The sequence below is a fragment of the Phymastichus coffea genome, unplaced genomic scaffold (genome assembly GCF_024137745.1).
Source record: "Phymastichus coffea isolate CEN01 unplaced genomic scaffold, Cenicafe_Pcof_1.1 PCOF00003, whole genome shotgun sequence".
Classification (NCBI taxonomy): domain Eukaryota; kingdom Metazoa; phylum Arthropoda; class Insecta; order Hymenoptera; family Eulophidae; genus Phymastichus; species Phymastichus coffea.
In genome coordinates, this window is record NW_026706814.1 from 2995251 (window position 1) to 3022646 (window position 27396).

At 35.1% G+C, this 27396-nt stretch overlaps 1 protein-coding gene and 1 long non-coding RNA gene across 6 annotated transcripts in view; both read right to left on the bottom strand.

Annotated features, from left to right (window-relative positions):
• LOC131664658 (proton-coupled folate transporter) overlaps nt 1–23665 on the bottom strand; it is a 690091-nt gene extending 666426 nt beyond the window's left edge. For all 5 annotated transcript variants that reach the window (XR_009301961.1, XM_058935980.1, XM_058935965.1 and 2 more), the window contains exon 1: nt 23491–23665. Coding sequence is in view for 1 of the 5 variants with exons in the window: in XM_058935980.1 (XP_058791963.1) it covers nt 23491–23496 (6 nt within the window). In the remaining 4 variants the exon portion in view is untranslated. The remainder of the gene's footprint in view (nt 1–23490) is intronic.
• Nucleotides 2308–22321, bottom strand: LOC131664687 (uncharacterized). The gene is made up of 4 exons (XR_009301962.1): nt 20996–22321; nt 2757–2886; nt 2551–2686; nt 2308–2483 (listed from the first exon to the last, which is right to left on the bottom strand). It is a non-coding gene; the product is annotated as an uncharacterized LOC131664687 (long non-coding RNA).
• Nucleotides 23666–27396: the final 3731 nt, after the last annotated feature.

Below are 27396 nucleotides of genomic sequence, written 5' to 3' on the forward strand. Positions count from 1 at the left end.
TTTGCGAAACCTCGAAAATACTAGAAATATCGAGGGATTCCTGTAATTCATGTATTGTAAAGGGGCGATTATGCGGGCTGAAGGCAAGGTTAGGAGTGTAACTAAACGCGCATTGACCGATGAGCGATGTGGCCTCGCGCAAAGTCGAGCATAACGCCGTTTAGCAATAATTGGTGGCTCATACGGGGACAACGAGCCTTCCAGGCCCTCCTCTTCGTTATCTATCCTTGCCTTATTAGACTCAGATGGCCGTTGCCCTATTATTGTGCTCGAACGTGCTGTCGCGCAGCTGGTCTGCGGTGAGCTGAAAGAAACTCAAAAGTTAATGAATATATATAATCATCGCAACTTCGCTGAGAAGTTAGCTGATTTACAGCTTTTTTGATTGGAAGAGAGAGAGAAAGAGAGAGAGAGTAAACGGGCTAAATTAGCTTACTTAATTAGACGATTTACGCTACGCCTCGATCTCGTCACCGTATTATACTTTCTCGCGATGGCGCTGCCTGGGAGGTCTTCGATCGCGTAATATGTACCCGATATAAAGAGAGGCCGTCGAAGTGTCGTCCTATTAATCGCTCGGAAGCTCTTAATGTCGCGTCGATTGTCACTCAATTGACGTGTGGTGCGTCCTATAATCGGAGCCGAAAAAGCGATCACTCCCGCGGTCGCGCTCGCGTTTTCGGCATCGCTTCTTTTCCCAGTTTTGTGCCACTCGTCTTAGCCCTAGCGTCTAGCGTTGCCTCTCTCTTCCTATATGTCACATCTTCTATTGCTTGTATGCGCAGCTCATAGATTTTCATATTTCAGAGAAAAATGTTTCACTTTTTTTTTATTGAAAATTTTTCGCTTGATGATGATATGCCCTAAAAAAATATAATACATATTTTCATTACATTCAAAATATCACTGCTGACTAACATCTCCATGAAGAAAATAAATTGTAATGCTGGGTCAAATAAATAATAATTTTTTTTAACTTCGTCAAAGTTATTGTCATTCCTCGCTGTGAGGGTAACCGCCGCCTCGGTCTGTTCCTATAAAACCCGATACTGATGCGCACACATTTCGCGCTACTGAAAACGAGCGCAAAATCATGAAGTAAAGCGAGTGATGGAAAGAAATGTAGTAAGATTCTCTACAGCCGTTGTGGATTTATACAATGTTAGCTTGCCGAACATCAACAGTAGTATAGCAATGTCTGTTTCAGGCCACCCTGCGGGGGGTCCGTGACCTTTTCGGCCCCTGGCCTAACCCTTTCATGTTAATAATAATTATTAATAATATCTGCGGGGGTTCTTGGCTTTTGGTTCTCTGGCCTAACCCTTCCATGTTAATTATTATTAATGTTAATAATTATTTACAATTTTTGAGGAAGGGTTTTATATTGAAAAAGGTTTCTAGGGCTTCTAGTCCCTATGGACCCTACTGCTTTCTATCTAATTTATTTAAATGTATTTTGAAAAGTTATAAATATTATTGATAATTTAATGACTACATTGAAAATGAATAGAAAGTGATCATTGAAAAAATGAAGAGACAGATCGAAGAATTGAACCGGCGTCCTCTGGGTTGGCAGGCTAGCGCTCTAGGGCCAATGCCACATTTACCTTAGAGAATCCTTATTGTGTATATTAGAGTGTGCGGTGAAGGGGAGCGCGTTTTCAGCTTGGCTTGGCGGCGTTCTTTCTCTATCTCTCTCCCTCTCTCTTTCTCTCTCTCCCTCTCGCTCTGGCTCAATGTGGCTTGGGACCATGGTGCGCGGAGGAGGAGGGTAGCGCATGCTGTCTATAGTTTTGGTTTGGGGATGCGCTGGTATAGTAGTAAACGCGTGCTCTCTCTTTCTCTCTCTCTCTCTCTCTCTCTCTCCACGGAGGGAGCTTCACTTACTACCATAGCTGTTTTCGTGAAAATGGTAGAGACTGCCAGCACAGTCGATCAACTGTCACCTCCTTGAGATGTTCCTCCTAAATATCTCTACTAGGAGAGAACCTTATTTCCATCCATTCACCCTTTCTTGTAATCGCTTGGTTGTTCACTCCTTGAAATACTAAGAGAGTCTCTACTAAGAGAGTATCCTATCCTTCTCACCCATGACTATTTTATTATTGTAATTAGTTATATATTAGTTAAGTAAGTTCACATTTTATTCTTTACTTAATATTTATTATTTTTAATTATACATTGAGTAGAGTACACTTTGTCTATAATATTTATGTTCAGTATCCAACATAGCTATTTTAAAATATTCAGTTGAATTTTTATACAAATTATAGTGATCTGTAAATCTTTCAACTATATCGATTCCTTTTGATTTTACTTGTTTTTGTCTTTCCATCACCCAATCGTATATCCTTTGTGTATTTACCGCAGCACATGCTATATTCTCTCGATTTTAACTATGATATATGCATGATGATTTAAATTTAACACTTAAATCTTCCAATCGCGGGCATCTCATTTCAGTTTCGATATCTAAAATGTTTCTGTAATTGAAAAAATAATTAAATTCAAATTTATAATTACATTCTACTATAAATTATTTAAACCTACTTTTCAGGAATAATTTTTTTGAGCCATTGCTTCTTTTGTAATCTTTTCATATAAATATTTCTACAATAATGTAAATGACTACTTATATTGTAATTGAAAAGATTATATGTTATTATACCATTTCTCCATAATATACCTATAAAATTGAATATATTAAATATTTGAAATAAAATCAATGTTAATTAACGATAATAAAAAATAAATACCATGATAATGTAATTCCAATCACTTATTAACACTTTGATATTCAATAGGCAGTTTGAGCCAACGTTATGGAGGTTTAAAAAGTAGTACTGTAGGTGAAGTATTAATACATACTGGTATATAGGCAAACTCCTTACAAATAAAAATATTATTAGGACTCTGAAAGCCTTGAATATCTAAAATATAGTCCATCTTAGAGTATAAATCCAATTATTCTCTATGATATGTGAGCTGAATCGTATCTCAAGGCAATAATGACTATATTTTTATTTTGAAGATCTATATTTAAACCCTTTAATAATAAATTGATAAGTTAGAGGGTGCTACAGTCGGTTCTCCCCCACTATTTCGCTTTAGGTATCCCTTCCATATGCTATCTAGACAGCCAATAGTGTTGCTTGCAGTGCCTTCACTTTGCTAGCAGTGCCCTCACTCTACCGGCAGCGTCCTCACTTTATCGGCAGTGCCCTAACTTAGCCTTTATAAACCGGTTCGGCCTAGCAAAAGAGTGCAGTCTGTCGAGACAACCTACGAGCTAAGCTTGCCTTACCTTACTCCATTTGCAAGATTTTTTAAACAAATATTAATTACCAACTAAGAACGAGTTCATTTTAGAGCTATTCGCTACCTTTCTCATCCTTTATCATAATAATCCTTTATACAACTACAGACAAGTGACTCTACGAGACAATAAACCAGATAACTAACATAACTTCTATCGCTTATTTTGAAGATACAATTAAAAATTTGTGGAAAGCTTATAATTATTCGAAAGACTTAGACATAGATGATTGTATTAGATGGAGAAATCTAGCAATTAATGCTATTCAATTAATGAATTCATGAAACGGCCTGATTTAAGAGGAGCAATTCGGCAAAAATGTCAAACTTGTGCTTGTCTTTTGAATTCTCTTGAAGTCAATTTAAGAAAATCTATAAAAGCTGGCTGAAGTGTATATCCTTTAACGGCTATTTAAAATGAAATTTCAGGAGATGGAGTTGTTTGGAGACCAATTCATTCAACTTTTGAAAATCGAATTAGTACGGCATATATAGTTAATCAACATCACTTCGATATAAAAACGTTTCTAGTTGCTGCAAATCAATTCTTACAAATTGAAATACCACAATTTCTTGCTATTCACAATAACTTAAAAGCAAATACAGAAATGGCAGCACAATTTATATTCATAAAGAAAAACCAAGAAGAAGATATTCAAATCAAGTATTTCAATACAAAAAAATTTTGCATTTATAAAACTACTAGCATTTATAAAATTATGAACTATTAACAGATATAGATATGATATTATTCATTCAAAAAGGTATTCGCGAAGGTATTAGTCAATGCTGCAATAGATTTTCAAAGGCAAACAATAAATATATGGGAGAAGAACTCAATAAGGACGAGCCAAGTAAAATTTTAATGCATTATGACGTAAATAAGCTTTACGGTTAGGCTACGGCTCAATCACTACCATATGAGGGCTTTAAATGGGTTTCAAATGTAGACGAGTCAAATTTTTACAATGTAACCGTTGGTAGTGACGTTGGCTATATTTCAAAAGTAGATCAGAGTATCCGTAAGAGCTACATGATGATTATAAAGACCATCCTCTTTGTCTAGAACATACTAGATCACCTGGATCAAAACAAAAAAAATTTTTAACAACGTTTTATGATAAAGAACGATACATTATTCATTATAGAGCATTAAAATAAGCTCTTAAATATGAACACAAACTCAAAAAAATATATAAAGCGTTAAAATTCAATAACAAAAACTATGGCTGAAACTATACGTTGATTTAAATACAGAAAAAAGCTACAAAAAGGAAACAAGCTAAAAATGAGTTTGAAAAATTATTTTACAAGCTCATGATTAATGTAGTATATATAAAAACGAAAGAAAAAGAAAATATGTCAAACTAGTCAATCAGTAGAGTGGTAGATATGGTGCTGAAGCTCGAATTGCACAGCCAAATTTTCATAGTAGTTCCATCTTTCATGAAAATTTAGCAGCTATTCAATTATCCTGGACAACTATCAGTATTAGAAAACCTATATAAATTGTACTATATCTACATGTACTAGATCTTTCAAAAACATTAGTCTGTCACTTTCATTATGGATATATGAAGCGACGAATTGGTGAAAAATGCAAATTACTCTATATTGATAGGACAGTCTCATTTATGAAATTCAATACGTTGATATATATGAGATCATGAAAGCAGACATTAATAAATTTGACACATTACACTTTCCAGTTGATAATCAATTTGGTATGCCTCTCGCTAACAAAAAAGTTCTCGGAGTCATGAAAGATGAGTGCAATGCTGCTATTATGAGAGAGTACATTGGGTTATTAAGTAAACTATACAGTATTGAAATAGCAAATAAAGAAAATGGAGTGAAAAAACGTACAGTAAAAAATACAATCACTCAGTCAGATTATCGAAAGTGTTTAAATGAAATAGAAATTATTAAACGTACCCAATGTAATATTCGATTTAAATTAAATTAAATAATAACAGCGAGAGAGGAAAAGACAGCACTAAGCCCTCATGTTGATAAACGCTGCATTTTTGATAATAATCCGGACACACTTCGTAAGAGTGTGAGAGTGTAAGTAAGAGGCACAGAGAAGAAGATGAAATGATAGAAAAAAACAGCAATGCGAAAAGATCGAGAATTAAAGAAAATGATTGTAGAAGGCAACACTAGCGAGAGAACTCTACTCCTTCGACAGTTAACAGATGTCACTCACAACCAGTAATTAAGAGGGAGAAACAATAGATACCAGAATCTACGGAATGAGAGAATAGCTTCAGAGGAAGAATCGTTAGAGACGGGAGACTGAAAGAGAGGGAAGCAGTGACGGCGATTTGAGCTTTAAGAGTGGGGTTGCCACTAATAAAACCGAGAGCTCACTCTTGTTCAGTACACTTGCTCAGCTTTCGCTCAACCAGCAGTCTTACCCTTAACCTCGAGTAGATCTACTACCAACCATTGAAACAAGTAAGACATTTAAATAATTTTAGTTCATTAATACCCTAGTAATAAATAAATAATCAACTAATTCTTTGATTTTTATTTTATAGAATGGATTTCTCATCAATAAACAAAGTTTCAAATACGGCTTTCTTTCCCCGTAAGGCCATGCTAACTTACAAAGGATAATATATAGGGTGAGGAAAAAGTATGGAAACCCCGGAAAATTCGGAAAACCGCATGAGGTTAGTCATGAAACAAAGGTTATATGTAACTTTCAACGAGGAACCCAATGGTAACCTTACATTTGACCTTTAACCTTAATTTCAAGGTTATTTCAAGGTCAACCTTATTTTTTCATATGGGAACCCTTATTTTTTATAGTGGAATCAAAAAGAGCGATAAATTTTACGGGTGGGAACGATTCAAGTTCGAAGATATCGTGACTCCTAATCCTCCTTTTAGCGCTATCCAGGAACAACGACGTGGACGTAGAAGGAATCTGTTCCCTTCGGGGTGCTTTTTTATAGTGAGTTCCCCTTGCCTCTCACTTCGGGATACTTTTTAATAGTGAGTTCCCCTTGCCTCTCACTTCGGGGTGCTTTTTAATAGTGAGTTCCTCTTGCCTTTCGCGTAAATGAATTTACAACAGATGGTCAAATTATTGTCCATTCGCTTCTTGACAGTAACCAATCCTATTGTAGAATGATTGAGTTGCATTTTGGATCATCTGCCGTGGAATGACATTAATTTCTTGAACTATTCTACGTCTTAATTCTTCAAGATTTTGTGGATTACTTCTGTATACCCGATCTTTAAATACCCTCATAAAAAATAGTCCAAAGGGCTTAAGTCTGGAGATCTTGGAGCCTACTCTACTGTACCTCTTCTACTTATCCATCTATCAAAAAATGTTTCATTGAGGTATTGTCTAACATTTACACCGTAATGAGCTGGAGCACCATCTTGTTGAAACCATGTATTTTCAAAATCATCACCTCTTAAGGCTTGGATAGCTGGAACAATTTCATTTCGCAAAAGTTGTTTATAACTTACAGCGTTCAAATTTCCTTCGATAAAAAAGAAGAGATCTATTATTGTATCGCTTACTATTCCTACCCACACGTTTAATTTTTTAGGATAATGAGTGTGACTTTCTCTCATCCAATGAGGATTTGTGTTGGACCAATATCCTAAGTTATGACGATTGACTTCGCCAATTAATTGAAATGTCGCTTCGTCTAAAAAAACATTTTGTAAAAATATTGAATTTTCAGTAATCATTTGCATCGTTGTCTCACAAAATTCTCCTCGACGATCAGGATTATCCTCATTCCATTCCTATACAAATTTCATTGTATAAGGATGAAACTTGTGTACCTTTAAAATTTCAAGAACAGCTTTTTGATCGATCTCCTGTTGTAAAGCTACTGATCGAGATGATTCGTGTGAATTTTTCACAAAAGACAGTAAAACATCTAAAGATTTTTCTTCTTTTGTTGCTGTTCGTGGTCTTCCAGTAACTGAACGATTTTTAATAGACCCCGTTTCCTGAAAACGTCTTAAGGTTTTTAAAACTGTGGATTTAGACAGAGTTTCGCCATTGCCGTTTCGAAATGTTCTATTAAAGAGATTAACAATATTAGCATACGACCTTTGCTCATCACCCCAACCCCTCATCATTAGAAGAGATGTTCATTCTCTTTCGGACAAACGAAACAATTTAAAAGTTTGCAAAAAACAAAAATTTAATATTGTTATTGTAACTAAAATGTAACAAAACTCGATCCTTTGTTACCAATTCTTTTGCGGGGTAAGTGAGGCACTTTCGCTCATGACAATTGAGAGAGAAGAACGAGGGGAGGTTGATAAATAAATTATACACAGACAAGAATCAAATCTCACTTACAACCTATTATTATTAATAATTATTCACACAGAACATACGCGCGCATAACATAATCTAAATTACCGACCAACAAACTACAAATCGAACAATAAACTACTTAAGATAATCACAAATGAACATTTCGCATTTTATCCTAATACCAAATCGCATACTTAACCTATTACAAACTTACTTAAAACTACGCGAACTAATACCGGGTAAATTGCCCGGCACGTGGGCGCCTGGACAATTCACCGGTCGCAACTTACGTCACTATGAATTAAACCTAGCGCGAACCTTCAGATAGCCGGCACGTGAGTGCCAGGCTATCTCTTTCAACGCGCACCGGCCGTCGCATCATCAGAGAGAGAGAGAGTGTAGAGAGAAAGAAGAAAAGGAAGGCTTGACCTTTATTCTCCTGTTCCTCGCAACGTCGGGAATCCTGAGCGATGTGCTGCCGCAGGAAGTACCAGGTGTCGTCGCTGGTCAGATCGTCGCTAACCGCTGTCGCTGACCAGGTATCCGTAGGCGACGTTGACTCTCTTGGCAGGTGGGCTGGCTGCAGTTGCTGGCAAAGCCGTTTCCGGAAGGGTTGATCTTCCTTCCTCCCGGCTATCCCAAACTGCTCTCTCTGCTGGGCTCGGACTTCCGCACTCTCGTAGGACTAGGCTTAGACTCCCTCACTCTAGTAGGGCTCGGCTGCGACTCTCTCACGCACTAATTCTTGCACGCATCTTGCAGTCGCTCAGCGGCGCTCGCTCCTCTCCCTACCTTGACCTATTAGTTAGGCGGCACGCGACGCGTCGCTTATCGGTCACGCGTTGCGCGCCTGCCAATCCCGGCATAGGCCTAATACTCTCTCTCTCTCTCTCTTTCTCACTCTCTCTCCGCGCTCTTCAACTTTTCTTGCGCTCAACTGCGCTGGCTCGTCCTTGGCGCTGAAACAAAAGGCCAAGTGTTAGACGCATACTTAAATGCGCCCAACGTTGGCCACCACGCCTAACCGAGTGGGGGAGGGAGAAACGCGGACGAGAGACCGGCACGCGGCCTGCTCTCGTCACAAAAAAAAAAACTATGAAATATTTGACGAATTTGTCAAAATTGTTTTTTTTTATTGGTCTAGTATTTTTTTTTCTAGAGCCTATTTACTATGAAAACAACAAAATATGGTTTCAACTTCTGATTAGTAGAAGTCAAGAACAAATAAGATTTTAAAATCTAAATGATAACAATTTTTTAATTATTATTTGTAAAAGCACTTATATTTTATTTTTAAATTTTCACTTCTATCAATACCTTTAAAATAATTTTGTATTTCTAATAAACATATTAGCTTTACAGCCCATGAAAGAGGAGAAAACGTAACTTTTGACGAAAAAAAATGTGGCTTTCCAGTTTTTGACTTAATTATTTTAATGATATTTTATGATTAAAGTAGTGACTTTCTATTTTCTAAAATGAAAGATGAAGACTGCGAATAAAATGAGATCCAGATAAACTGTGTAGTGTGAAAAAAGAGTTATCTTCTTCTTTCAAAATTCTAAAAAAATACGAGAAAGACAGATCTTCAAATTGCTTTTTATTCGTTTTCTAGCAAAAATCAACCCTGTTTTTGTATTTTTAAAAAAATATTGCTTACATACAATGAAACTTGTGTAGGAATGGAATGAGGATAATCCTGATCGTCGACAATGATGCAAATGATTACTGAAAATCCAATATTCTTACAAAATGTTTTTTCAGGCGAAACTACATGTCAATTAAATGGTGAAGTCAATCGCCATAACCTTAGATATTGGTGTGACAAAATTCTCATTGGATGAGAGAAAGTCACACTCATTATCCTAAAAAATTAAACGTGTGGGCAGGAATAGTAGGCGATACAATAATAGATCTCTTCTTTTTTATCGAAGGAAATTTGAACGCTGTAACTTTTGTGAAATCAAATTGATTCAGCTATCCAGGCGTTAAGATGTGATGATTTTGAAAATACATGGTTTATCTTTGAATTTTATCTTTGAATCGTTTCTACCCGTAAAATTTATTGCTCTTTTACATCTATCAATACAAATAAGTATAATAATTTGTAGGCATTAAACTGTAAATGACTTCTGTAGAAAACATGTAAGAAGACTACCCCGTCTACCTGACATTGGAGAAAGGACGCTAGAGCATCTGGGAGTCATATAACGACATACAACGGTAGATATACACGACAGGCGACCCAAACAAAGCGTGCGCATGAATAGCCTGAGGACGAGCGGTCCAAGCAATTAAGAGCGATTATGACCGTAATTTAAAACACATGTCGAGTCGCTTAAGGAAATATGTATCGCGTGAGTTTAAGGCAAATATGTGTAAGTGTAAGAGGAGATCGGGTTGATCGTCCGGTCTGATATAGCGTGAATGGAAAAACGTGTTGAACTCGCTTGCGCTCTCGGTCCGACCCATTAACGTAGGCGTGTGCCGGGTGCACATCGTCACCGTGAAGCCACAATTTGCAGCTTCAAGAAATTAGTTCTTGAAGGCTGCAGACCTCGCAGGAAGATTATCTCCTTGATATGCAGGTCATATGTTTACGGGCAGGGTAGGCTTCGTATCAACTCTGGGTCTGGAGGTTGGCGGGCAGGGGCGCAAGCAGTAACGAAAGTAGTAGAAAACAAAAGCGAGAATATATTGCACATGTTACGGTATAAATATAGCTTGCTAAGACGCGTTCAGGGGAGTCCTCGGAAAACTTTGACAAGGACAGTCACACCGGTCTCCTCTTATAATTTGCGTGCGTCAATGTTTTGTAAACTGGCTTTTTCCCGTTCAATACCGGGTTTTATTATGCTGGTCTATTGTTAAATAATAAATAAACCAATAATAATTATAAATAATCATTTCTGCTGCTCTTCACCCCTTATAAATTCAGTGCCCCGGGTGAGGAAACTGAAAAAGAGTAAGCAGAAAGTGAAGAAAACGGAAGTGAACTGTGCAGTGTTGCGAAAATTAAGTGAATAATTGTGCAACACTAGACACCATGGCCGCAAGAAAACGACAAGCTACCACAAAAATTGCAGCCACCAACTCTAAAAGACGTCAACCTAACGCAAACCAAGAGGTCCCAGCGACAAATCTACCACTCGCTCCTGCAACTGCCCCCATAGAGGAAGCAACAGCACCTACTTGAACGGATCCACCTCTAAGGACGCCATGAGCAATTACGGCGCCGAAACAGCGTGGTCGACCAACAACACGGGGACAACTGCATCATTCGACACCAGCACCGGAGAATCAGCGACCAACACCCATTTACCCGCTGGAATCACAGGTCGATGTTGTCGAACCATCATCCCCGACAACTGTTCGCGCGAGGAATCAACCTGACATCAACGACATCAGTGCAGCCGACGACGTAAGTGCTAGCAGCATGCGTGATGACGCTAATAACTTGCGCGGGAACTCAGTCGAGAACACGTTACTCTTATTGTCCGAAACGTTAGTTGAAACAATAAATGTAATGCGTAATACTGCGAAAAATAGTGAAAATTCACGAGCGTCCGTACAGCTAGAATTAGATAAAAAGCTACCTGAATTTTCCGGAAAACCGTTGCAGTGGATGCTTTTCGCTAGGACGTCCACAGAAACTGCGGACAATTACAGCAATCGTCAAAATATCGGACGTTTAGATCGGGCGTTAAAAGGTAAAGCGTACGAATTAGTAAAAATGCTACTAGCTACGACGGACAATCCCGGAGACGTTATGAATGAATTAGAGGTGCATTTCGGAAATCAAAAGCTGATCGCGAACGACATAGAGAAAAACTTGCGCGCGTTACCGTGTCTTAAAAGCGGGAAATGTAGTTTGGCTTTATTTGCGATGCATCTCAGAAGCGGCGTCAACGCGCTTAAAACACTGAATATGATAAGCAAGCTAGCTAGCGAAGACTTGCTCGCGAGCGTCGTGAACAAATTGCCGGGCGAAGTAAAGTCCGCATATAGTAGGTTTGCGAGCCAAACGACGGAAGTACCGGCGAACGCTTCTATTCTAGAAAAATTGTCGATATTCGCGAAAAAAGAGGCGGAAATGAATGCGAATTCGGGTATTTTCAACATCGAAGAGCTTTCCGCTAGAAATGAGTCCACTAGAAGGCAGCCGCGAGAGACACGCGCGGCGATTATATGCGCATCAGTCAGAAATGAACAAGGAAGCGAGCGAAATAACGAAGAAGAATGCGAATCCCGCATCGAGGGATGTCTTTTTTGCCATCGCCGCGGTCATAAGATCACGGATTGTCGCGAGTTCGAAACACAAAGTAGACAGCGTAAATGGGGTGTAGCAAAGCGCTTGAGACTTTGTTTCGTGTGTTTAGGCAGCGGACATGTGCGCGAAAAATGTAGCTCGAAAAGTACTTGCAACGTGTGTAAAAAACACCACCACACGCAATTGCATACCTTTGGAAATGACTGGAAGCGGGGCGCTTCGAAAGAAAAAGGCCGAAATCAGCGGGAACGTAACTCCGGAAAAGATCAAGACGAACGCTTGGACGACAGGAACCGAGGTCGCTCTCCTACGCGAGATCAAGCATCACAATCGCGGAAGGATTGACTATTACCAAGAAGGGGATATCTACGCGTGGTACCAATAAATGCTATGAGGCCGAAGGGAGAAATAGTGACACATGCGTTGTTAGACGGAGGCGCGACGGTCACTCTGATAGACTCACGATTTGCACAACAACTAGGTTTAAAAGGGCGGTCGATTAGGGTAACCTTAAGAGGCGTATACGGCACAGAACAGGTAAACTGCGAAAGAGTTAGGTTAGCCGTAAGAGGTGTGTTCGGCGAGCAGCAGATAGAACACGCGCTTATTATTCCCTCGTTAAACTTGCTACATCATTCCTTGTCCGAAGATTTAGCTTTGCTAATCAACAAAAAAGCGAATGTTAATTTACGCGCATATCGCGAAACACCTTTAAAAATTCTAATAGGGCAAAATAACTAGCATCTTATAATGGCTGAAGAATCATGAAAACTCGACAATAGTGGGCTCATCATTTCACGTACGCGACTTGGTTGGACGGTTCACGGATTTACGGAAGTAAGAAACGACGAGAATAGAAGCGTAGAATTAGATGCAACATGCCTTAACGTAAAAGGACGGCACAGCCAAGAGCAACATAGATTATTGGACCTAGAAAAACTAGTGCGAGATTACATCGAAGCAGAAAATTTCGGTATTGTAATAAGAACGACAGACGATTTCAAGTTTGAAAGACGTACTTAAGGAAAAATACAGACCAACGAAACGCGAGTTTTTTAGTATCGCGATGTCGGTGTACTACCCTCTTGGAATTATCGCGCCATTTACGCTACAAGTGAAACTCATCATGCAATACGTATGGCGGAGTGGAATTAAATGGGACTCGCGGATACGTGAAGAGGAGTCCGAAGCATTGCATACTTGGCTGGGAAATTTGCGCGAGATGAAACAATTAGAGATACCGCGTTGTTATTTAGGTAAAGGCGATACATACGCAAAGACGCAGTTACACGTGTTTTGCGATGCGAGCCTGAAAGCGTTCGCGGCAGCAGCATATTTACGGTCAGAGACACCCACCGGAACGATACACCTGTCTCTCGTTATGTCAAAATCATGAGTCGCACCGAAGAAACCTATAACCATCCCGCGTTTAGAACTACAAGCTGCGCTGCTCGGGACGAGATTAGCCGTAATGATCGAGGAACAACTCAGCATCGAAATCAACGAACGTGTATTTTGGTCTGACTCGACGACCGTTCTACAATGGATCAGGGGAGAACCACGCGAGAAACAAATGTTCGTCGCGAACCGGCTTGGAGAGATCGGAGAAAGAACCAAGGTCACCGAGTGGCGTTGGGTACCCACAAAAGAGAACCCCGCGGACAACGCGACGCGACTGACGGACAAACCGATGCAGTCGAACGATCGATTGCTCATAGGTCCAACATTCTTATTAGAGAAATCGGATTTATGGCCTAAACAAAAAACGCTAACTGCCAAAGAGAAAAAAGAAGCAAAAGAGCTAGAAGCGCGTAAAGAATATATCGGCGTTGCATTAGTAAGTGAACCAGAAAAGGTATGGCAGGCACCAGCTAGGATACAACTACTCGGTTGGCCAGGGATTAGGAAAACAATTGAGCACGTGCGAAAGTATTTTTATCTTTGACAGCGCAACGCGCGCGAGAAGATTAGGAAGCGTATATCGGAACAAACAGACAAAATGTCGACAGGGAACAGGGAAAGGCGCGTATTACCATCGTAAATCTCGAGAAACAGAGAGGAAACACGGATAGAAAAGATTCGTAAAGCAGAAAAAATGTGATTTCGCATGATACAAACATCTTGTTTCCCTGCGGAATTAGAAGCATTGTGCAAGGGAAAGGAAATAACCACAGGGCAGCAAATTCGTGGGCCTATAACCATACATCGACAGTGAGGGGATATTACGCGCGAAGGGACGTGTGTCGAAATTAGCATCTTCCCTATTTCAAAATCGCCCAATAATTTTAGACGCGAATTACTACGCCACACAACTACTCATAAATGAGTATCACTGTCGCTATGACCACACGAATAATGAGACCGTGATAAATGAATTGCGTCAGGAATTCTACATCGTCGGGTTGCGCACAAGATTGCGGTGGTTGGCACGGAATTGTACGATATGTCGCTTACGCCGCGCGAAACCTTTTAATCCGCCAATGGCCGATCTGCCAGAATGTCGTGTAGCATACGGGGCGCGATCCTTTACGCACTGCGGCATCGATTACTTTGGACCAATTTTAGTGAAAATCGGCCGTAGAAGAGAGAAACGTTGGGGAGTGCTCTTCACATGCATGACGACACGAGCGGTACATGTAGAAATGGCCTACACTCTCAACACGAGCTCCGCGATTATGGCAATACAGAGGTTCGCGAATATACGCGGGTGTCCTAGTCATATATACAGCGACAATGGAACCAACTTCGTGCGAGCGAATAAAGAATTAAAAGACGCGCTAATAGGTATCGACAACGCGCACGAAAAATTCGCGAGGGAAAATCGCGTAGAATGGCATTTCAACCGACCTTTTGCAGCTCACATGGAGGGAGCATGGGAGCGGATGATTAGAATGGTTAAAGTTGCGCTTAAGCATTCACTTAAAGAACAAGTACCCAGCGAAGAAGCGCTCATCACTTTGTTAACCGAAATTTAACACATGATTTATTCCAGACCCCTGACGCATGTATCGGTCGACCCGCGGGATGAGGAGGCGTTAACGCCAAATCATTTTTTATTCGGAAGTTCATCGGGCAACTTAAGATTCGACAAATACGAACTTGAAATGCGAAACCCGAGAAAAAACTTCGAGCTAACACAACAACTCGCCAACGGCTTCTGGAAGCGGTGGATCCGAGAATATTTTCCGACGTTATTACCCCGTCAAAAATGGAATACAGCGACACCGATCTTAGACATTGGAGATATCGTCTTAATTGCTGATTATTAAGCGCCGCGAAATCATTGGAGGAAAGGGAAAATAATTGAAATATTTCCAAACAAAAGCGATAATGTGACTAGGATAGTCAGAGTACGCTCTGGAAAAAAGAACTCGTGCGACCGGTAAATAAGTTAGTCAAGATCTTCGGTTCAAGAGAGGAAGTCTAAAAATTACGTGAATTTTTAGACTGGGGGGAGATTGTAGAAAACATGTAAGAAGGCTACCCCGTCTACCTGACATCGGAGAAAGGACGCTAGAGCATCTGGGAGTCTGGTCCACATACGCGACAGGCGACCCAAACAAAGCGTGTGCATGAATAGCCTGAGGACGAGCAGTCCAAGCAATTAAGAGCGATTATGACCGTAATTTAAAACACATGTCGAGTCGCTTAAGGAAATATGTATCGCGTTAGTTTAAGGAAAAGTTTAAGTGTAAGGGGAGAGCGGGTTGATCGTCCGATCTGATATAGCGTGAATGGAAAAACGTGTTGAACTCGCTTACGCTCTTGGTCCGACCCATTAACGTGGGCGTGTACCGGGTGCACATCGTCACCGTGAAGCCACAATTTGCAGCTTCAAGAAATTAGTTCTTGAAGACTGCCGACCTCGCAGGAAGATTATCTCCTTGATATGCAGGTCATATGTTTATGGGCAGGGTAGTTTCGTGTCGACTCTGGGTCCGGAGGCTGACGGACAGGGGCGCAAGCAGTAACGAAAGTAGTAGAAAACAAAGGCGAGAATCTATTGCACATGTTCGGTATAAATATAGCTTGCTAAGACGCGTTCAAGGGAGTCCTCGGAAAACTTTGACAAGGACAGTCACACCGGTCTCCTCTTATAATTTGCGTGCGTCAATTTTTTGTAAACTAGCTTTTTCCCGTTCAATACCGGGTTTTTTATGCTGGTCTATTGTTAAATAATAAATAAACCAATGAAAATTATAAATAATCATTTCTGCTGCTCCTCACCCCTTACAACTTCCACATTCTCTCAATGGCCTAACCTTAAAAAAATACGATAAAGTAATCTTAATGCACTTCAATTGCATTTATTTATTGGACATATAAATTAATTGAATATATCTTTATAGTAAAGTTTAGCTTCGGATAAATATGATTAATATTGAGAAGAATGGTAAATTGATATTTTACATGAAATTCTGCTAATTTATTTCGGTGCAGTCGACACCGTTAATTTATTGTAAATAAATTTTGAAATTTACTTTATAAATGTAAATAAACTCTCCGAATGGTTTCATATGAACAATGGAATAAACAGTTAAATTAAAATAATATATCTGTTGATATGGAGAAATCCTATGGAAAGCTTGATACCATGAACCAATACGTTAAAAAAGAAACAAAATTAAATTGTTAGGCGCAGCTGATGGTTCTATCCTACCCTCATCCTTGCCTTATATTTATTTTTATTTTTTATATTTATACTTTTTACATATTTTATTTCTATCTTATCTTTAAAAAAAGATGAGTCGCTGACATCCAGCGTTGAGATTTGTTGATGCAAAAATATAAACGCGAAATTTTGAATTTTCCTATACATTGAAATATTATAATTATTATATATCAAAGAGTGTAAAATTTCTATTTTAGCGATAAATTCAATTTATGAATAATTAACATGGATAATAAACTGCAAGAATGGAAATATGTTAGTAAATAAGAAATAGGAAACAAAGAGTTAAAATTAATGGTGAATATAGTCAATATCAACACGTCAACATTGGTGTACCACAAGGTACAATATTGGGACCTTTATTTTTCATAATCTACATTAATGAGATGTTATTATTGCTACCAAATGATAATGTGTTGGCTTTTGCTGATGACACGGTAATTATCGTGAAAGGCGAAACATGGCATGAAGTCGAAAGAAATATGAACTTCTACTTAAACAAACTATCCATTTGACTAGCATTGAATAAACTGTCATTAAACATTGACAAAACAGTATACATGGCATTTGGAAATAACTGCAATAGCAACTCAACATATCTACATATAAATATAAAGGGTGCATCCATTCGAAAAGTTGATAACACTAAATACCTTGGAGTGCATTTCGATAGCCATATGAGATGGGACATGCATACAAACATGCTATACAATAGACTAAAATATCTAACTTATATTTTCTACAAATTATCTAGGATAATGAGCACAGATAATCTACGTATGATTTACTATGCACTTTTCCATAGCATAACAACATACGGTATTATAGCATGGAGTGGAGCATACATTGGAAGACTCAAATATATACAAACTCTACAAACACGACCATTACAAATAATAAATAAAAACAAGTTTATAAATGAAAAAAATCCACTAAACATATTACAAATAATAAATAAAAACAAGTTTATAAATGAAAAAAATCCACTAAACATAGATCAAACATTCACCATGGAATCTCTAGTGTATCACTATGACAACCTGCAAGATATGTTCCTGAAGAAAAATTCCGTAACAAGGAAAAAAACTATACAGCCCCTTAAAAGAAAATTAACAATCAGCATTAAAGATAGCTATACAAGAGCTTTAGCCACCTTCAATCAACTACCTTCTCACCTCAAAACTTTAAATGGCAATACAAAAACAATAAAGGACAAAATAAAAAAATGGATAAAAGGCCAACCATTCTAGATACAGAAATACAATGAACCACAAAATACATTGCAACAATTTACAACAAATATATTACAAACTAAAGCAACAAGGGAACTTTGATAATAGTCTACATTCAGCATTGGAAGTCCATGTGGATGTGGATAGGGATAAGTTTCTCTTGGATGTAAGGACATATTTGTGTTCACAAGGCACTTGTACACTTCATTACAATCGTTCTCATCGTCGAATGTCTGAATATAACATGAAAAAAATTAATGTATCAGATAACTACAGAAAAATAATAGAAACAATTGCTAATGTGATTAACATAGCTTGGAACTCACAACGGATAACTATTAATACCAAAACAAAAAACGGACTTAAAGAGGGAAAAAGAAAAGAAACTTACATTCAAACAAAAACAGATACAACCAACATAAATTTCATTAATAAATGTGAGTATTGCACATACAAACAATTAATTGGTAAAAAACATATACATTTCATAAAAGAAGAAAACAAAGAAGATCACAAAGAACCAAATACAGATAAAGTAAGATATAAACCCATAGAAACAGTATTTAAACAAATAGATGACATTGCAGACAATAATAGTATGCAAATAGAAACAAGTAAACCAAAAAATACACCAGGAAAACCGATTCTACAAACAAATAATATTCGAATGACCTATGGAGACATCAATTATCTTGGAAACAATAAAGCATTATTATATTTTTATAGAGGTATCAGAGGATATCAAACTTTCACTAATTCATTGTACTCACTTGAGCAACAACCTAAATATAAAGATTTGATAGTCTTAGATGACATAGTATTCACAGCAACATGTAAATGTGATTCACATAGACAACATACTGAAATGTTCCCTCACTATAGAGTCATGTGTGCTACAGGACTTACTTGTCCTGTTAGACTAAATACATACGAAAGAATATCATATGCAAGAAAAATGTAAGCATCAATGACGACAATCGTAACGGCCAGACAAATGTTAATTAGATATTGGAGATAGCAGAACAAAATCGAAGATAATTGGTAAAGTAAGCTTTTATAGGAAGCATTCTTGCTACCAATATTAAGCCATACTTCATCTGTGAAATATTATAATCTATTACAAACCGACTCTTAGTTTTAAGTTTTTTGTTTTTTTTTATTTTTTTCTTAATTTTCTTTCAGTGTTTAGTAGTTTTAAAATACCAGACCAGCGAACAGGTTTATCCTCTGCCGGGTTACAAATTTGTAATTGTAAAATTGTATAATTATTACTACTTGTTGTAATATTTTGTACTATACTCTGGTTAATAATAATAATAATAATAATAATAATAATTGGTTTAAGAACATAATACGTTATGTTTTGAAATTATTTGTACAAATTGTTAATTTTATAACCATCTCTGATACTATACTATCAATATCGGTGTGTTAAAATTTGGTAGAAAGAAAAAGAGAATGAATAAAAATAAAATAGAGACTACATATTTATTTTTTTTTATATTTTAAATTAAGACGTATGCGAACAAAGGAAATTAATTATCAAAATATTAAACCCGTTAAATTAGAAGAATATTCACGGGTGTTTTCATAGTGGCAGCAAAAAGTACACGATGTTAAATGTATAACTCATACTAATATAAGATTGAAGTCATAATCACTACTATTGAATATGTAAGTTTAGTGTTGTATAATAGTATAATAGTATAATAGCATTATCGATCTTAGGTTGAATTAATCTTTTGAATAATTTTTCCGATATATCTTGAAATGAGTAAAACCATCGATTTTTGAGAAATAATGGATGCATGTTCTATTTTTATTCATCAATAAATATTGACGTATGTAGTCTATTTTAAACAGTATGACTTATTCGTGTCCATTGAAATCTTGAAGTTGACATGTAAAAGGTTCAAATAATGTAATAAATAATAGTAAAACATATTAAAAAAAGCGCGCGAAGCGCGCTAAATAACACTAGTGTTGTTAAATTACACGTATTTTATTAAATTTTTTATTTCAGATTAAAAAATGAAAATTAACCCTCTAAACGTCTTGAATTGATTTAGCTTATTTCCAAACTATACACATACCTGAAAGCAAGACAAATTATGAAGAAACTGAATACGCCGAAGGAATTGAAAGCATTTCATTAGATTCAATCAATGATTGCAATGAGGTTGATATAACCGTTGAAGATACATTGGATTTTTAAGAAGTGTATTTAACTGTATATGTTAAGTGTATATCTATTCAAAAATAGTAGAGAATGAAGTTTAACACTACACTCCTGACCTTTTCGAAGCACCTACAGACCACTGTACAGAAGAAATTGAAGATATTACTTTTGAATACAAGTAAAGAACTGTAAAATACTAGAGAAGTAGTAAAAAAAAATTTAAGTATTGAAAGTGTACTTCAAACTTAGAAAAGTTAGGTCTTTAAGTCAGTGACATCGTTGGGCTTACACGTTTAATAAAGGTGGTACTTATAGAGAGAAAATTGCAACAATTTGTCAGTACACTCTTGATAATTTTAAAGCAACAGTAAACGCTGACTACATTACTTATAATCGAGAAATACGTCGATAGGCATTACATACTCAAAGACTTTAAAAAATTGGGTTTTGAAATTCAAGGCACCTCATAGAATAGTATCTTGGAATGTAAATAAGTTTGTAACTAAGAAAATACTAGAAAGTAATTCAGAACTAATGACTAAAGCAGATGTCTTTATTACTGATGTCAAAGCAGGCATAGAAATAATTGGAATTCATAATGTGTTTAATTCTGATCAGAGTGGATTCCAATTGAATATGCACTCCGGAAGAATTGGTTTCAAATTGATTTCAATTAATAAATATCAATTTGTTTTCAATCAAGCATTAATTAAATATTATCAAGAACGGGAACTTTGTCCGTAACTTCGGAACCTATATTTCTTTTAATTTTAACAGTAAAATTTAAATCGTTTGTATAGATTTGATTGCCAAAGAGTATAAATATAGGAGTATATTATGGAAATAACTAAGTTGAGAAAATAGTTCTGACGGTAAAGAATGAAGCTGAAGAGTAGGACGTCTCGCGTTCAAGCCACGCTCGAATCCTTAATTATTTTTTTCATTAATATTAATATTTTAGAAGATTATAAAGTTATTTAAAATATTAATTTCATAAAAGAAGCTATTATAAATAATGAAAATCCACCTTGATTCCACTTTAATATCCATGTGGAAATTCAGCTTGGAATTTTTTAACCGGCCTAATACCATAATTTGATGTCTGAAGGAATGTAGTTGACAAATTCTTATGAAGAAGCTATGTCAAGTTAATTTCAGTAGACTTATATTAATCAAGCATTAATTATAACAATCAAATAAAATTTGTATAGATACAGTTTACTGTCTTAGTTGTGATATGAATTAAATATATACTACTTTTAACATGTAGACATAAACAATTATTTCAAATGAGACAGTGTAAACTGTATCCATACTAATATTCTTTAATAGCTGTAATATTAATGATCGATTAATAATTCCATTGAAATAAAGTGTTGGACACAACTTGATAATAAGTATATAATTTGACAACACATGGCTTTGAACAAGATGCGATGAATATACTTACAAAGAAGCTTTGTGAAACACTTGGTTTCAATAAACTTGTTAATAGATCTTCAATCACAACTATGATAGAATATTTATGTGGATTGTAAAAGTGCATCTTAGAACAGCAATTGTTTTCCTACGTATCTCAATGGAGACAGTGGCAATAGTATATGTCCATAAACATTTTTGTATAGTTGTAATTAATGCTCAATATAACAAATCTGTCAAAGCGAAGTGTTGGAACACAACTTTGTTATAAGTATTTTTATATACAGTACAAGGCCATCAATTCAAAATCTACTAACTATAAAGCTATACAAGCTTGATTTTAATAGACTTGTTAATCAAACATCAGTCAGAGTTATCAAAAAATATCTGCAATTGTCACTGTATTATTTGTAATTGTCTGAAAGACACTGATATATATTAAAATGCAATTGCTTCCAATCCTCACTATATACTTATTATATTTTGCAATCTATATGACAAAATAGAATAAGTATGTAGAAAAATGGCCTAGGCATACATTTGTATTTTAAAATTCAACTGAGATAATAGTGTATGTACAAATCTTCTTTGATAGTTGTGACTGATGCTTGACTAACAAGTCCATTGAAACCAATCTTGAGAGGCTTGATACAGCCTGTCCATAAGTAATATTTGTATTCTCTCTAAAGCATAGTATCAAACTATGTTCATCATCAAATTGTGCCCAGATCTTGGTTTCCATGGACTTATTAATCAAGCATTATTTATAGATATCAAAGAATATTTGTATGAATACAAATGAGTACGTATAAGTACAGATGAGAATACTAAGACTGTGACAACTGTATCTATACAAATTTTTATTTGGTTGCTGTAATTAATGCTAGATTAATAAGTTCATTGAAACTAAGTTGACACAGCCTTTTCATGAGTATTTTTCATGTCAACTCGATTCTTTCAAACATCAAATCCTGGTATTTGGTTTGTTTGGATACAGTGTATTCTAGAGGCATTCATATGGGACTTTATATAGAATCCTCAGGTAATCCTTACACCCAGACTAAATCCTTATATAAGATCCTGAAAAGAAACACAAAAATTCATATTGTCCATATAACTTAAAATAAAATAGGTAAAATAATACTTATCTAAATTAAATGCTGCTGACATTCGATGATTTCCAATTGAATATAACATTTTACTTATTCATTACATATATATATGTATATTTTTTCTGTTATTTTTATCTGTTTGCATGCAATTCATCACATAATGCAATATTTAGTAGTTTAAAATTTGGTTAAAATTACATGCCTATGTAGCAAAAGAAAAATTTTAATTCATGCTATGTTGCCAGATTTGCAGACAGCACTTTCAATTTCAAATGAGGTGGATCGAATCAACCTTCGCGGGGACATTAATGGTTCTCTTGAGTTTTTTTAGGTTTCTACATAGCGATATCGATTACATGATGGAGTCTCTGGAATTCGCATATGAAAATCTTGCAGAATTTGAGTATTGGTTGTATATGGGTATCCTATCTGTTTTTTATCTCGATTTTATACTGAAAAGATAATATTCTATACATTGTTTTTCATTTATTTCGTACGATTATCATCTTTCAAAAAAATTATTAAATATAAAATTGTAGTTACGGATTTTAGTTACGGAGGCAACAAATTCTCTTAGACTAGATATGATAATAACAGTTTTTTATTTAAGCATTCTAAATCATTTTTGATTAATTTAGTTATACATTTTACGTAGTCATTCTTCTTATGCGCTAAGCTAAAGTACAGATATTAATAGCTCAAACTTTGAGTTGCTGTCACAAAAACTATCATTAATTTTATGAACTTGATAACTGTATAAATAATATGAACATATAAAAATATAATGAATAATGGATTAATTTTATATTAAGGTGTAATTTATGAGCAATGTAAGCAACTTATAAAATATTCATAAATATAAATATTATTTGAATCGTTTCTCAGAAATTTGCAATGTATATATATAATTTAAGACAACTTAAAATTAATCTTTTATTTGAGTTTTTTTTATTACAATGGAGTTAATTTATAAAAGAAAATTTTAACAAACCTTCATGAACAGTGAACTTGAACTGTAATACAAAGACTAATTTAACGATAGTTAATACACCTAGATTACACTTATTTTAGTAAAAGTGAAAAAATAACTATTGCAATTGAATTTATTATAAAATAATAATAATTACATATGTGATAAGAAAATCATACGGGTATCGTATTGAAACCTTACGGATCGTCATAAGAAAGTCCTACGAAAAATGTACGATAATGATATGTTTTTCGAATGGTTATCGTAGTTTTTCTCTTCAAAAAATCCATGCGGTTTCTATATAGTTTTCATACGAATCCCACATTCAAATTTTTTACGTGTTTCCTAAAATTTATATATACAATCTTAAAAATTTTACACAGATTAAATTTAATTTTAGATAGAACTAAATCGCATAAATTTGTATTGAACTTTTTGTTTGGTCGATGTTTCCATTCATAAAAGAGAGCTAAAACTTATCCCACACAGCATGAATTAATTCTAAAATAATTCAAAATTAATTCATGAAATAATATAATTATTTTAGAATTAATTCAATGAATTAATTCTGTATTAATTTTATGTCCGTTTTTTTTCCTTCAGAAATATAACGAATATTATTACTACATTAATTGACTAAAATAATTTTCAAATATTACATGCATTTTAGAAGAATTATTTTATGAAATATTAACGTAATAGTTTTGAAATTATTACAGTTAGAATATTTTGAATTGTTTCAAAATTAATTTTTAAAATGATATTGAAGAAATAAAAAGCGGACATAAAATAAATACAGAATTGATTCACTGAAATAATTTTCAAATATTACATGCATTTTAGAAGAATTATTTTATGAAATATTATCATAATAATTTTGAAATCATTACAGTAAGAATGTTTTGAATTGTTTCAAAATTAATTTTCAAAATGATACTTAAGTAATAAAAAGCTGGCGTAAAATTAATACAGAATTGATTCACTGAAATAATTTTAAAAGATTATATCCATTTCACAAGAATTATTTTATAAAATACTATCCAATTACTTTTAGAATTATTATAGAAAATATTTAAAATTATATAACACAACTAGATATACTATAAATAAATTATTTACTGAATATATAAGTAAAATTTTAAAAATTATTAAAAGTGCTATATTTTATATAATTATGGAAGAACACGAAATAAAATAATTGATAAACGTACAGTATTTTATTTAATGTTTACTTTAATATTATCTAGTATATGGTGTAACGGGGTTTCTTACCGTTTAATTATTTTTATTCGCGCGAGTTTATTGAAGGGAGAATGTAATCATCTACGCTCAATACATAATCCGGAGAGCATGGGGAAACAGGTGTGAGTCAACCAATCTACTAAAATGAGTGGAAGCAATATGGAATAAGCGAGTCGAAAGCACTTGTTAATAACACGATCAGAATCTTTTATTGTCTATCAAATATTACACTGGATCGGCCCGCGTGTTTATGTTGACATCGGCGCTCGCTCATCGAGGACACACAGTGACGGGACGCTCGCTGCTCTTTGTTAACAGAGCTATTGCATGCACGCTTCGAACACGAGAAATTAATTGTTATACATGCAACCACGATCGCGAGATTAAGCTGGCCAGCTTACCTTTGTTTTGCGGACGCTCGAAGATGACACCAATAAGGAAAAGGTTTATTCCCCGTCAGAAATATAAGTACGGAAACCGTACGGATTTCCCTACATAATCCGTACGTCTTCCGTGCGTTTTACGCACGGATTCCGTACGGTGTTTGTCCGAAAAAAACCGTACGTTTTTCGTGCGTTTTCCGTACGGATTCCGTACGGTTTCCGTACGGAAAACGCACGGAAAACATACGAAAAATGTACGGATTTCGCACGGATTAATACAAATTTTAGAAAAAAAATAATTTAATTGTAAATTTTAATTTTTTTTTTATATCGATAAGATAGTGTCAAAATAATAGAATGAATATTTCATAATCAACAACACTAGTCATATTTTATTTATTTTACTTATGTTAAGTTGTACATATATTGTGATAAATTTTGCATGTCTGTAAAAACATGTCCTACATCGCTAACAATGATAAGATGAACAGTCGTCGTCATTTAACATAAACGATATTATTATTAAAAGTTATGCAATGTTTACTCTAATCGCAACAGTAAGAAAAAGTGAATATGAATGCCTTATTCAGTCTCACGTACTATCTCGCAAAAATTTTTTTTTCAATTTTTTTTTTTCACTAGGATTCCATTCCATTCTCGACACAATATAAATGGCAAAAGTATGATCTGTTTTAATTCCACAACTAGAATTTGATGCAAGACATGTGATTGCAGGTTCGTTTTCTATTTGAGTTTTTCAACAAAGTTAAAATGATTGTTAAAATAATGAAAATACATATCTAATAAAATGATTAAGAAGTCGCACTGAAAACATATTTTTCATCAAAACTAACATTATTTTTTTACTTTGAAATAGAATTAGTTGTAATAATCTTGAATTTCTTTTTCAACTAGTATAATATTACGTTAATATTAGCTAAGTATACATATTGTGATAAGTTTTCAGTATCTTTTTACAATCTATTAATAAACAGTAATTAGAACTATGCGGCGATGAAAAATTAGAACTACAAACAGTTTCAATTATATACAATTATGAGCTACATACAATTATGAACAATTTCAATCAATATTTTTCAAGTTTTGTAACACATACATGATCGTGATAAGATACGGTGAAAGTAGCTAATTTCAGGATGTTGCTGAAAATAACAATAGCATTCGTAAAATTCGAACAAAATATGTAACAAAAATTGAAAATCAATAATGTAAAATATTCGTTACGGCAGAAATGTATTGACCCAATGGTGTATTAACACAGACAGCAATTTTGGATATATTTTTTGTAGGAATAGCTATTTCTCTTGTTTGGATGTTCACAATTTTCTATATTTTTTGGCACTCTTGAAAGGCATCTTCTATATTTATATAATTACATATAGCGTACCCTACCGAAAATCGCCATATGGGATTCCAGATAAGATGTCGGCCGAGATCTCAGTTGAGATCTCAGTTCACATAGCAGTATCTCATCTGAGGAGTATTCTAATATCTCAGATGCGAACCCGAAGCGAGATCTCGTCTGCGATTCCAACTGAGATCTCAGCTCGAAAAACTATTCGAAATAGAGCATTCTCTGAGATCTCAGTTGGAATCACAGTGGAGATTCGAATTGCGATCTCATCAGGTGAATCCTATAAGAGATTTGTGCAGAGATCTCAGTTCCCAAAAAAATTTTTTTTAAGCTGGCGAGTAACGTGAGATCTATTTGGAGATCTCAGAAAACGACATAAAAAAATTATTTTTTTTAAATCACGTGAAAAATATTTCTTTTGTTTTCTTTGTATTTGAAAAAGAATTACAATGATGTTGATAAATATTTATTGAGTATAATCGTGAAATTTGACAAAAATACACATTACTTGAAAATACAAGTGTTACGGAGTATAAGTCAGTTTTTAAAAAAAATTTACAATCTTAGCGTTTAAGAGGGAAAAAATAGTATGCTCTAGAGATCCTGAATAAAATAACCTACATATTTGAATGAAGTAACAAGTTGCGAGCTTACTTCACAAGAAATTAAAAAAAAATTCCTACAAAAAATAGCCTTTTTGGCTAACAACGTCAACGGATTTTTCCATACGCTGTACAATATTTTGACGCAGACTTAAAATAAAAAAAATATATATATATATATATACATTATTAAAAAAAAAGAATGGTCACAGCGAGCTTGAAAATGATCACAGACGACGATACAATCATTTATCAAAATAAGTCGACTACCCGGAAAATAAGTCGACAGAAGCAATATCTACTGCCGAAGTCGGCTGTCGCGACA